This window comes from Genypterus blacodes, unplaced genomic scaffold, assembly GCF_046128005.1.
Source record: "Genypterus blacodes isolate CSIRO-AG114 ecotype Tasmania unplaced genomic scaffold, CSIRO-AGI_Gbla_v1 ptg000141l_1, whole genome shotgun sequence".
In the NCBI taxonomy this organism is placed as follows: Eukaryota; Metazoa; Chordata; class Actinopteri; order Ophidiiformes; family Ophidiidae; genus Genypterus; species Genypterus blacodes.
In genome coordinates this window covers 492,944-506,554 of record NW_027466943.1, presented here as the reverse complement: position 1 = coordinate 506,554, position 13,611 = coordinate 492,944, and the positions used below count along the sequence as shown (strand labels likewise).

General features: G+C 42.2%; 2 protein-coding genes across 3 annotated transcripts in view; one reads left to right on the top strand and one right to left on the bottom strand.

The window, feature by feature from the left end:
• Nucleotides 1-7,662, bottom strand: part of ipo11 (importin 11) — an 86,282-nt gene extending 78,620 nt beyond the window's left edge. Inside the window, exons 1-3 of one of the 2 annotated variants that reach the window (XM_076165176.1) lie at nt 7,529-7,662; nt 1,515-1,664; nt 202-302 (exon numbers count right to left, since the gene is read on the bottom strand). In XM_076165176.1, coding sequence (XP_076021291.1) covers nt 202-302; nt 1,515-1,652 — 239 coding nt within the window. In that variant the 5' untranslated portion in view covers nt 1,653-1,664; nt 7,529-7,662. The remainder of the gene's footprint in view (nt 1-201; nt 303-1,514; nt 1,665-7,528) is intronic. The other variant, XM_076165175.1, reaches the window with a different exon arrangement.
• hsd17b3 (hydroxysteroid (17-beta) dehydrogenase 3) overlaps nt 1-13,611 on the top strand; it is a 122,324-nt gene that overhangs the window by 103,625 nt on the left and 5,088 nt on the right. The window contains exon 2 of the mRNA XM_076165128.1: nt 10,320-10,505. Coding sequence (XP_076021243.1) covers nt 10,355-10,505 — 151 coding nt within the window. The 5' untranslated portion in view covers nt 10,320-10,354. The remainder of the gene's footprint in view (nt 1-10,319; nt 10,506-13,611) is intronic.

The window sequence follows — 13,611 nt, the reverse complement described above, 5'->3', positions numbered from 1 at the left end:
TTCAGGTACCCAAGGAAAGAGCCCCTACTCAATACCAAAGTGAATGTATCAATAGACAAATCTAGGACAAAAAAAGTGGGATAGGCAAGAGACGATGGAAAGAGACGGAGAGGATAAAGTCTGTTGTAAAAATGAGTAGGAATTAAAGGAGAACACACGAACGGTGAAGACGGGAAGATGGACAGACAGGTAGGCACTTACTGAGGGGCGACTCTCCTCCAGTATCTGTCAATGCCATTCTTGAAGTAGAGCACAGCCAGCCACCTGACGTTAACATCCAGCATGTGGTTATTGAAGATATTCTATGGAGAAGCAAAATACAGGCTTAACTGGTACTAGAAACGTCAAAGGGAGAATTCATTTAATGCACTTTTAATGAGGTCTGACAGCTCAAGCTATAATGGAGAATAACCCCGTTACAACATTCAGTAAATAAAGGCAATGTAACAGAATATAACCGAGTAGAATAAACAGGGACGACTGACTTCATTGTATTCATTCGAATATTCACACAAATTTGTAATTTAAGTTTAATTTCACACAAGGGTTGACATTTCTGATGTCAGTTCTCTCAGTTCTCTCTGTGTTCATGGTCATTAGTTTATTTCCGTTATTAGTTTTATTCCACAGAAATTTCTCAACAGTATAATGTAGTTATAGCAAACCAGAGATGAGATTTGAGAGTGTTTACAGTTATTCTCTTGTTCCGTGGGACCTGCTTCATAAAGAGGTGCACATTTGTTATCGCAGATTGAGGAGATGTGAGAACAAACCTGAGATACATGAAAATAGAAAACTCAGGTATTATAAGTAATAATTTAATGTGCGTTTTGATTTAGCTATAAATAAATAATGTCTTTTAATTGAATTCCTGAAACATCTGCCCTACCCTACCCTCTCTAACCCAGAGTCCATGCTGTGCCGTCATCCTGTTGCTACTGTGAGGAGGCCCTGTGCTGTTATCACAGTCACTTTGGGAAGTTACCAGGGTGCATTGTGATACCAACTGTACCAATACTAACTGGCTGGCATCAGAATCGGTCTGGAATTCCGAAACAAATGCTTATTTATTGGCTTTGGACTGGCCAATCAGATCGCATGAGCTTGAGCAAATAACCAATCGTATCAATGGCACCATTCTGACCCAGTCGAATGCTATGAAAACAGGAGGGAGAGTTGGTCCATTTTTAAGTGGTGAAACTAAAGGAAAAAAGAACCCCGTTTCTGTCACGTCGGTATGAATGGTTTCAAACCCCTGTAGAAAATGTCATTCACCTTAATCACGACCTGAAAATATTTATAAAAAATTTACGAAAAAAAAAAAACACAGCATAGGTTCCCCTTCCGATGTATACATCAAGAGAGCATGGTCACGGTCTTAAAGTATACCTGGTATTGGTAATTTTTTTAATTATACCTATACTGATTGATCTTCAAACACCACTTAAATTGATGTTTCAATTCACTGCTGTAGCGCTTGAAGGATGTAGTCTAATGTAATCGTTAGCGCTCACCAACAGCACAGAGTAGAAGCCTGGCTGAGTCTCCCACTGTCGAAGCTGCTCCTCCGCAGGCTTCAGCACAGCCGTGTCCTGGCTGGTAGCTTGGGTTAAGGCCTGCAGCACCACTGAACTGGCACTGTCCATATCCATGCCTGGATATATCTGAAGGAAGGAGAGGAAGCAATGGAAGACACCGTTAGAAACACATGAGGGGAGAATATGAGAATGTTCTTTTTCGAGTAAGCTCTGGTTACATCGAATCTGTCATGAAAAAGACTTTAAAAACATCAATTGAAGACTGGGGCAGAGACATTAAACCTCCAAAAATGTCACAGCAATGCCTTAATTACTCTCTCCCCAAACTAGATTCCTATAAGACAGGGGTGGGAAACCTCCGGCCAGCGAGGCCATTTTATTCAGACGTCTGAAGGCCCAGATAGTAAATAGCAACACTTCATCAGTCCAAAGGTGTTTCTACCTTTATAACAACCATCTTCAAGAGTCAGGGAAACAGGATACAATAATTAAATGAATAAATTGTTGTCTAACAAGACCTACTGTACTGTAGCCTCATGAAGCCACTCTGGTGAGTTTATATTTTAACATTGCTGCAGGGGTTGATCAAAAATAGGCTAATTGATGAGGAGGAAAAACAACACAGTCGACCTCTCTTTTTCACTTCTGAACGTATCCCTGAAGGTTTCAGATAATACTTCGGCTAGCAGGAGATGAAAAGTTTGTGAAACTACAAAATACACATTATTTATATTTATCGAACAATAATGTCATAATAGTATAGTCAGAAACTCTAGAACTGGTTTGCCCCACATACACTCAGGTGCAAACTCCTCTATTTTTGCAGATTCTATAAGCAAACATTCTACAAAGCAGCCGATTTCCTGCAGAGAGAGTTATCTGTACAACTGCAGAGGTTATGTGCTGCATGTGAGCGTTTGTTATTGAGTTTACAGAGGTGCAGAGGGGGGGATCAAATGAGCAACACCGCCATCTAGAGCTCAAAGCCAAATATTCAGCAAAGTTTTATTTATATACACTGCAGTGTATATACATTATATACATATATACATTTCTACAGAAATGAAAAGGATCGCAAGTTTGCTGTGGTAGTTTATGCACCTATGTAACAACAGAACTATGATCCAACAAGAGAATCCACAAGTAGTTTAATATAATGTAATCCAAAAATTCACAGAGCACCTTCAACTGATGTTTATGTAGCTGTCAATAAATGATAAATCGTAAAACTGTTTTCTTTGTTTCTTGACATTTCACTGGGGCTGCACCTAACGATTATTCTTTTAAAGATTAATCTACAGATTTTTTTTTTCGATTAGTCGATTAATCTATAGATTATATTTATTACGCAACAATTATTCCCCCCAAAATAAATATCAAACTTATCTCATTAATATTTCAATATTTTTTTCAATCATCTTCTCTTGAAAACAAACAAATGTAACAAAGATTTGCAATGCATTATTCCACAAATAGCCACCTTTTGACTGATAACCTCCCTTTTACAATCCAACATATTGCTTATTCAATTCAAGTAAAAGTGATCGAGGCAATCTGCATTCAACAACAAAAATACATAAGACGCAGGTCAGTTTGCGCTGTGATCAGCTGGTGTGATGGGGGGGAGACGCAGGTCAGTTTGCGCTTCCGCACGTCAGCTGGCAAAGACCCACTTGCGGCTTGCAAGCCGCACGTCAGCCATTCTGATTTATAAAATAATGATCATCAGCAACTTTCAATTTCAAATACATTTCAGCCATTGTACACACATAACTCTTCCTAGCATAAGTCTACAATATCAAGCTGCATTATAGCTTACCATGACTGAAGCCACCTGTAGTGTTGTGTAGTGCTCTGTTAACCGGTCAGCAGAGGAGTGAAACTACAGAACTATGCAAGAGATTTGGACAATGTCACTCTAACACAAGCTATGACCCACTCCTGTAAAATGATGCTTGTTCAAAAACATAGGAATTTGTCTCAGTGAAATGCAGGGTTGGGGTGACGCGTCGACATAATTCGACTACTCAACTACGTAAATACGTCGATTTGCATAATCGTGCGCCGACGCGTCATATTGATGAAAGACGGCTGCGCCAGGTGGAAGCATGCATGCAACCGGAGAACAAGCTGCTGCTCAGACCGACTAATCACAGCGCAAACTGACCTGCGTCTTATGTATTTTTGTTGTTGAATGCAGATTGCCTCGATCACTTTTACTTGAATTGAATAAGCAATATGTTGGATTGCAAAAGGGAGATAATCAGTCAAAAGGTGGCTATGTGTGGAATAATGCATTGCAAATCTTTGTTACATTTGTTTGTTTTCAAGAGAAGATGAAAAAAAGTTTTGAAATATTAATGAGATAAGTTTGATATTTATTTTGGGGGGAATAATTGTTATATTGCGTGATAAATATGATCTATAGATCAGCGGTTCCCAAACTTTTTTTGCGGCGCACCCCCTTCTACGTCCCAACCAGGTTGACGCACCCCCCAAAAAAACGCAACATAAAAAAAACCCAACAAAGCTTTGTTTTATCGCCATATAAAGACACATGTTTAATCATGCGCAAATAACCAGTACAGACGTGACGATAACAACAAAGTTTCAATATAAAAGAAAAAGAAAAATTGCAGCAATATTAAATGGCCGTGGAGCTAACATCAACATAACACAACGGTTATGGAAATTAGAACGACAGTAGGATTGAGTAGAATTAAAGTGCAACAAAGTTACAAACGATCAACATAAAAACGAGGATCACTCAAACTTTTCAAGTGCAATCTACAACATAAGTAACAAAGTGCATAGGCTCAGAACCATAAAATAGGCCTAAATTAAAAGAGGATCCATCTGGAACTTTTCAAGCCCAGCGCAAAAGTCGCTCAACCTGCAGCGAGAGAGAGGGGGGGGGAGGATGTGAGTATTCTCAGTAGGCCGACAGAACAAAAAATCTTCTTGTACCGTTCCTTCAAAAAGGTAACGGACATACACAAGAAGATTGGCCAGATTTGCAACATCTGTAGACTCGTCTACTTGCAGAGAGTAAAACTCACTTTTCTTCATACAGCTGACTAGTGTAGCCAGGATGTCTTCAGACATGGCATCAATGCGGCGCGACACATTGTTATTGGACACAGGAATCATGTCCAACTTTTTTGCCTCTTTCTCTCCAATCATACACGCCACCATCTCTTTGGCCGCTGGCAAACACACGTCTTCGGCAATTGTGTACGGCAGCCCCTTTCTCCCTACTCTGTAACTGAGCAGATATGAAGCCCGTAATGCGTCTTTCACAGACCCAACACATGAATGAAACTGCATTTGTTTTTGGCTTTTCTGCAACTCCTCCAACTTTGTTTTAAAAAATGTAAGGGGCTTTTGACTTGTATTGCCATGTTTCGTGTGCAGGTGACGACGGAGATAAGAAGGCTTCAGACAGCTGTTTGCTAGAACCTCACAGCACACTACGCACTGAGGCTTTGGGCAATCTGTATCGCCGATCCAAGTGAAACCCAGACCCAGATAATTTTCATCATATTTCCTTCTTTTTTTCCCCATCTGGTGTTCACCCCCATCACCCCTTTTTTGGTATCTCCTTCCCTCCTCTTCGGTTTGCTCTGGCGCATCATTTCCGTTCCGATCCTATCCTCTCCGTCTCTGTTGCCTCCAAATCTTCACTCTCTCTTGGTCCCTCTCCTCCTTCATGACTAACAACTTTGTCATGCGACGTCCCACTTGACAGTTTCCCTGATTTCAGCAAGTTTAGCATATTTGAAAGAATTAAACGAGTTAGCGCATATATCCTAGCTAGCCTACAAACCTAGTAACGTGGAATACTCTTTTCTGATTGGCTAACTAGTTTAGCCAATCAGAAAAGAGTATTCCAGGTTACTAGGTGTTCCAGGTAACTAGGTTAACCAATCAGAAAAGAGTATTCCATCGAAGCGGGAGATAAAACTAATAAATTATAGTTTTTTGATTTAAAATAAAAGGGATTACAAAGGAAATGTTTATTGTTCATGTTTTTATTGTAGCCTATGGAAAAATCCCACTTAAAAAACAACACTGTGTAATATTTTTACACCAGACCACCATTACATTTTTCATCTAGCGCACCCCCCTGGTGGCAGCTCACGCACCCCTGGGGGTGCGTGCACCACACTTTGGGAATCTCTGCTATAGATTAATCCATTTATAGAAAAAATAATCTGTAGATTGATCGTTAAAGGAATAATCGTTAGGTGCAGCCCTAGTGAAATGTCAAGAAACAAAGAAAACTGTTTTTTTTCGATTTATCATTTATTGAATGCTACATAAACAGCAGTTGAAGGTGCTTTGTGAATTTTTGGATTACATTATATTAAACTGAATTACTTGTGGATCCTCTTGTTGGATCATAGTTCTGTTGTTACACAGGTGCACAAACTACCACAGCAAACTTGCGATCCCTTTCATTTCCACCTTGTTACCTCTGCAGTGTATATTGTCTTACTGTATCAACTACTCAGAAGCCAAATCTTGCTAAATCAAAGCAAAAGGCCTTTGCTTTATCAAACAGCCATGGAAGAAAATGCTCATTATGGACAAACGCAGTCATGTATGCAGATGGCAGCAAGACACTCACCAAAGAGACAAAGAACACAAATAAATAACCATGTACTAGGCTATAGTGATGCAACCTGGCTAAGAACTACACATGCTGACTACGTATAAAAAACAATAAAATGGAGGTTAAGCAAAGATGTAAGCTGGATGTTGTTAACTTATTCATACCACCACTGTAAAATTGTAAGTTTGGCATGTTTGAGTGAAATTTCTCAAAGACCAACAATAATATTTCATGTTAAGGGGTAGATAAGAAGGAGGAAGATAGAGGTATGATAGTTTGGAATATAATTTTAAGATGAGGAAGACACTGGAGGAAGAAACGTTGAGGATACCAGGTAGTACATAGGCTAGAGCTCTTGAATTTCCCCAAGGGGATGAATGAAGTACATCTTTCTATATAGATATATAAATGTATCTATGTAGTGTTATGTACTGAAGTCTGTGATCCATCAAGCTCTGAGATGCTATGTAAAGACATGCAAGAGATCCACTGCCCCTTGTTGACTTGACAGTAAATTTTCATTAAGCGCATTACTCTACCAACTTGCTGCCAAAGTTGCACCCTGTGAGACTGGGAGGCTAACGTGGCGTTTTTGCAAAAAGAAAACCCAGTGTAGTAGTGTAAAGTAGCTACACCGCCTGTTACCGATATTATCCTGCGTCACACAGGCCACAGTCTTGTAATTCTTATGAAAGACCGCGGACACACTGCTACATGTCAGCTGGCTGTCAAACACGGACACGCCAGACGACTAGTTAGGAACGAATGGCTTTAGCTAGTTAGATTACCATCAACAAGGTTATAAACGAAAGAGCTTTCGGGAAAATGTCACCTTAGTTAACTTCACAGTTATGCATCCATGCGTTTATTTACCGAGATATGAACGGAAATGTGGTCAAAGATGTTAACATCACGACACAATCCCGACTGTTAGTAAACGTGTCTGTGAAGGGGTGAGTTCGATGTATTGCCTTGGGAGTACCGAGATAGGATTAGTGCTGAGGGGTCGAAAAGGAGGAACACCTATTAAAATAAGAAATTACATGTGTACTTATTTCGCTACAGACTGAGATTCACTGCCTCTTACATCTCTGCAATGACTCCCAGTTGGCTTTAAAGGCGCTCTCTTCGTCTCATGTACTCTGCATGGATGGGAAATATACAAGAATATCCGCCCACTCGCTCACAAATCGGGCGGTGCTGCATTATAAATCGGGCACACCTCTCAAGCTAACTTCTGACTTGCTAACAAGCTAATCTTATTCCGTGCCAAAGCAGAGGGCCGATAGAGTGAGTGAGTGAGTGACGTTGAATAAGCTTGTTCCTCTGGAAATTCAGCAAATGCTCCTGAGGAGAAACGTGAAACAGGACTCACCCAAAGGACTGAGAGCAGAAACACGGACGCGCTGCTCGAACCAGCGGGCGGTGGAGCTCCGGTGCTAATGTTGATGAGCGATGAAAACACACGCTGGAGGAATGGCGCGAGGCGAACCGCCCTGCAGGCGCGTGCTGATGATGTGGCAGGTCACCGCGCGAGCTGACCAATGAGCCGGGCTGAAGCGTTTACATGGAGACGGTCTTAAGTGCACATGTGCCGTACATGTGTTTACACTTTGTGCCACCAGCGCACGCGCGCAAACGAGCACCATCAAATCGCCTCAAGACTTGGCAGGAGCACTGTGCAGTTCTTTTTATTAATGTTTTATTTGCAATAACTACGTTTTGCAAATTATACTAGTGGGAGATGGGAGACATAAATGGATGACATCATCGTGAAGACGTGACAGCTCTCAATGATGTCATTGACACACACTACTTTGCGAATCACGAATAATGTCACAGCACATGTTATGTCATATATATATACTGTATTATCACATATATTGAATGGAAGTTCCCAACCAGAATCTACTGCTCCTCCTTATATGAGTGTGTGTCTAACTCAGGGATGTCAAACTCTAGCCGCAGTGTTATTATGATTGGCCCACGAGATCATTTCAAATGTATATTAGAGCCGGCCCGCCGGTATATAGCGCATGCACCGCTAATACTACACATCCCAGAATGCTCTGCGAGTGCATTCTCTGTGACATCACGAGCCGTCTCGATGGCAACTTGCAGCTTCAGGGGCGGGGGCGCGTCATCACCTCAACCAATGGTCAGAATATTCTTTCACATCAATTTGCAGAGATTCGCTCTTCAATGGCTTCAATCATTATTTGGATGTCTCCTGTATACATTACATTACATTACATTACGGTCATTTAGCAGAAGCTTTTATCCAAAGCGACACTATAACAATAAGTGTGTTCAACAAAGGTAGATAAAAGAACTTCAGGTCACAAGAAATCGTAAGCGCATTTCTTCCTAAACCAGCAGCTAAGAGCATAATTAGAGCTAGAGTAGAAGTGCAATAAGTTAGGTACTATGATGAATGAGAAAAAAGGACAAATTAGAAGATTAGAAGATTAGAAAACTAGAGCATCAGACGAGCTAGGACAGAGTAGGTGATGTCCTAAGAGGGAGGATCCGGGTAGTGTTTCTTAAAGAGATGGGTCTTCAGCCTGCGGCGAAAGATGGGCAGCGACTCCGCTGTCCTGACATCAGTCGGGAGATCATTCCACCACTGAGGTGCCAGAACAGAGAAAAGCCGTGACCGCATCGATCGCAAGCAGGGGCCGCTGAGCGCCGGGGCTCTTCGCTCTGCCGCCTGGAGGCAGCAGAGCGAAGTGGTCGGCCGTGGGTGTAGGGCTTGACCATAGCCTGGAGGTATGAAGGAGCTGTTCCTTTCACTGCCCTGTAGGCTAGCACCAGAGTCTTAAACTGGATGCGAGCAGCTACAGGGAGCCAGTGTAGAGAACGGAGAAGGCAAGTTGTGTGGGAGAACTTGGGAAGGACGAGCAGCAGCTTTCTGGACGAGCTCCAGAGGTCTGATGGCGGAAGCCGGGGCGCCAGCAAGGAGGGAGTTGCAGTAGTCCAGGCGGGAGATGATAAGAGCCTGGATCAGCACCTGCGCTGCCTTGTCGCTGAGGAAGGGACGAATCCTCCGGATGTTGTAGAGGAGGAATCTGCAGGAACGCGTCACTGAAGCGATGTTTGCCGAGAACGACGTGGTCGTCCAGGGTCACACCCAGATTTTCGCGGTCCGAGTAGACGTCACCACGGAGTCATCTATGGTGATGGCCAGGTCTCGGTGCGGGCAGCCTCCCCGGGAGAAACACCATCTCAGTCTTGTCCAGGTTGAGCTTCAGGTGGTGCTTCGACATCCACCCCGAGATGTCTGCCAGGCAAGCAGAGATGCGCGTCTCCACTTGGGTGTCAGAAGGAGGAAATGACAGAATCAGCTGGGTGTCATCAGCATAGCAGTGGTAGGAGAAGTTATGGGAGTGGATAACCGAACCAAGAGATGTTGTGTAGAGGGAGAAAAGAAGAGGGCCCAAGACCGAACCTTGCGGAACCCCAGTGGTGAGCCTACGTGGCTTCGAAACAGAACCTCTCAGTGTTACCTGGTAGGAGCGACCTGTCAGATAGGACGCGAACATGGAGAGCGCAGAGCCAGAGACACCCATTCCCTTCAGGGTAGAGAGAAGGATCTGGTGGTTCACCGTGTCGAATGCTGCAGACAGGTCCAGGAGAATCAGGACAGAGGAGAGAGAGTTCGCTCTAGCAGTTTGGAGTGACTCGGTCACTGCCAGGAGGGCCGTCTCGGTCGAGTGGCCCACCTTGAAGCCGGACTGGTGGGGGTCCAAAAGGTTGTTCTGGTGGAGGTACAGGGACAGTTGATTGAAGACAGCACGTTCAAGAGTTTTAGATAGGTATACCAAGACCAACACTTTCTCCAACCTACTTGCTGACAGTTGTAGTCCTTGAGTACCACATGCCTTCGTATTTTCCTCTCTCCCTGCTCTACCAACATTTGCCAAAAAAAAAAGAGCCAAGAGGCACCAACGGGATAGATGGATTATGCAGAGCTTTAGTACTAGATAAACTGTTACTTCATTGTTGTGCTTTTTGTCCAGTCCGGACGTGTTTCTTGGCAACTTAGATTGTGTTTGGCGTACAAATCATAATGCGTTTGAGGGTGTGTGGGTGCGGTTGTGGGTGTGTCTTCTGACACACTGTTATTCCCTTCCCTGTCATTCCCTAGTAGTTGGATCACATAGCAGAGAGTAAAGACCAGAGTTTGTTGTGTCAGACAAACATGGATTTAATGGAATTGTTTTTCATTTTTCTAGGTTCTGCAGTTGTTGTCTACTGTGGAGTGAAAATGTTGCTTTTCAGCAGGATGCTTTTCCCAAAAATGTGGTTTCCATTGCCCAAGTCCTTCTTTACCTCCATGGGAGAGTGGGCAGGTGAGTGGTGCTTATGTTTAATATGTTGGGTTTTATGCATTACAACAGTTAAGATGTCAGTGGTAAAAAGTACAACTGCCCTTTTAATTGTAATAATAGCTCTTGTGATGAAGCACATTGAGAATGTTTTACAGAATGCCTTTGGCCATTGGATTTCTCCAAATGTAGTGAACATTTGAGTGGCTGCCAACCTAAGCTATGTCACTTCTTTCCAAGATTGTTTTGACAACAGTCTCTTGGGGGATGTATGAACACTATTTTCTTTATCAGTAGACATCGGGGACATGGTGCAATCTGTTAGTAACAGATTGCAGGAAAGAACATGCTGTATTTGGACTGCTCACTGAGCACACTGTTATGTCCAGTCTCTCTTATTACATTACATTACATTACATTACGATCATTTGGCAGACGCTTTTATCCAAAGCGACTTACATTACATTACCACCCTTCGCAGAGGGGGGAGCAATTGAGGGTTCGGTGCCTTGCTCAGGGGCACCTCGGCAGGGGCTCGAACCGGCAACCCTCCGGTTCCCAAGCGGAAGCACTACCCACTACCCACTGAGCCACTGCCTCCCCCTATCTTATCTGCATGCATGTATTTTAAAATTTGATGAATAGGAAACTGAAGCAGATTGTTAAGGGATATACGGAAAGCTCTACTTTCTTCAGTGGGTGCAGGGATTCATCTGAGAAACTTCAGAATTGTCTGTGAAGGTTCTCAGTCATCCCAGTGATGGTATCCAAGGAAAGTTAATCTAGGCAACTGAATTTGCTAGTAAAGGCTTGAAGATGTTTCACCTCTCATCCGAGAGGTTTCTTCACAACTGAAGACAAGGCTGGTCTTGCTAGACCAGCTTCAGAACTGAAGAACTCCAGTGGATACTAGCAACCGTTTGCTAATATCTTCACTGTTAAGTTTGTAAGGCCATAATGTGCCAGGATCTTGTGTTAGTGGCCTTGTTTGGATTCGGTTGGTTGGCCATGGTAGCCAGTCTTATGTCATCTTATCTCATCTCATATCAGAGGGCGTAATTTATGATATTTAGAGTGTGTGTGTGTGTGTGTGTGTACGTATGTAAGTACGTCAATACAACCAAGCATCATTCTTCCAACGCCCCCAAACTTGCCCAAAACATTTCTCGGGGCTCCGGCATTTAGACAAGGTGCTTTTCATTTTATTTCTTACTTGCATTAACAAATTGTTGTAGTAGTTGAAACAAACCCCCCTAGCATTTCACAGTTGTTACTGACGTGTTATTTCAAAACAAATTCCACCGAAACCTGCTTGCCAAGATGCCAACTGGTTATCTTGTTTTTTTCAGGTGGGTCAAATACCCCTCAGCAATGTTTGTCCTAATTTAAAGTCATAAAGGTTCGGGTTAGGGTTCAAATCAACATTCTTGAATTCAGTTTAATCATTGTTAATGACATTATGAGCTGCATTGCAAAGGACGCTTTTAAGGTAACCATTAACAAAGGTGAGGGTCAAGAGAATGACCCAGTTGGCATCTACCCTCCTCAGCCGCAGAGCAGAGCAGTTTACTCACAGTCGACTGTGCTCGGCCCTCTCACAAGGTGACCAGGAAAGCATTCAGACTATTTGCTTTAGTAATTGATAAAGCTTGTGTATTTAATTACTTGGTGTTCCAATCACTGCTGTTGTTCTAGCTAAAATTTCACACAGGGTGGTGACTGTACCCGATCAAATAAACAAGAACTCACAAATGTAAATCTAATTTGCCAAATGATAATCTTGGATAAACAACTTTCAAGTGTCCAACAGTATAATTTTCATTAAGCAGTGATTTTCTTCAAACATGCCCATAAAGGGATTTTCAAGCAGAATTTTTCCAAAATTCCAAAATCCTTGGCCATGTTGAAGACTGCCACACATCTGGTGGAGACAAATCTGGCTCCACAGTCAATTAATTTCAAGCAGCTGTCTCAGAAAACAAAGACAAAAACAAAGTTTGTCACAAAATCACAGATTAATGAGCATAAAGCTTAAAAAAAATTAAATATTCCCCCCTGTGTCTTTCAAGAGGGTGGCATTGACATTGCATGCACCTTCTCATCATTTTAAGGGCAAAGTCAGAATCTTGGCTTTGACAGAATCAGGTATTTTCACCAATTTATTATATCCTTTTATGTCTTTTTGCTACCTGCATTTTCCCTGACCTTGTTACAAACCTACAGTAGTGCAATTCATGCCAACAGAGAATTGGGAATAAGGCACCATGAACTGGGATCACATGTGATCTTGCAATGTTTGTGTTTGTCACAATAAATCACTGAATTGCTGGAGATATCTACCTGAGTCAACAATAGCTGTTTCAATCGAGATTGTGAATCAAATCAATACACCATTTAGGTTCTGTAAATTATGCCACAATTCCATCAGCCTTCTTCAGTGTGTAAACCCTTGAATGTCATTTGAGACATGAGAATACTTAAACTTGAAATGTGGATAGATTTCAAAGAATCAAGCCTGGGCACGTGCTCCTTGTTCTCTGGTTGCAGCACATCTTGCCCTAAGATCACATAAACAAAATGCTCAGCACCATCAGGATACCTGGAATGGCCATTCATTTCTGGCTACACTAGCTGACTAAAGAGTGGCTTTTCTGCCACGTAACACCATTTGTTTATTTTTGAATTGTTTCTGGAAGATATTATGTATTTTCTGTGGTTTTCCGTCTAATATTTCTTGTTCTATGTTCTATGTTTTTGTTATATTTTCGATGGGGAAACTTTAAGTCCATTTCCAACATTTTCATGTTGCAGTTACATCCAAAACAGAAACAGCTGGAAGCATTAGTGTCAGCTGACAATGTTCTCACCGTGTACACAAAGATATTTTGCAACTGAGCTGTTGAGCTGCTTGAGCTGTGACTTCACAGTTTGAGTACTAATTTGGCATGTGCACTATGGAAAACTATATTACGCACCTGATGCTATATGATAAGATTCTGCAGAACAGAATTTTGGTGTGAAATGGGATTGAAAAAAGTTAGAAATGACTGTTATAAGGTCATGAGGAAATGAGAGATGAACTCAGCAAACAGGGACAAGAAGTTTCTGTCTGTTCTCTGTGTTGGCAATT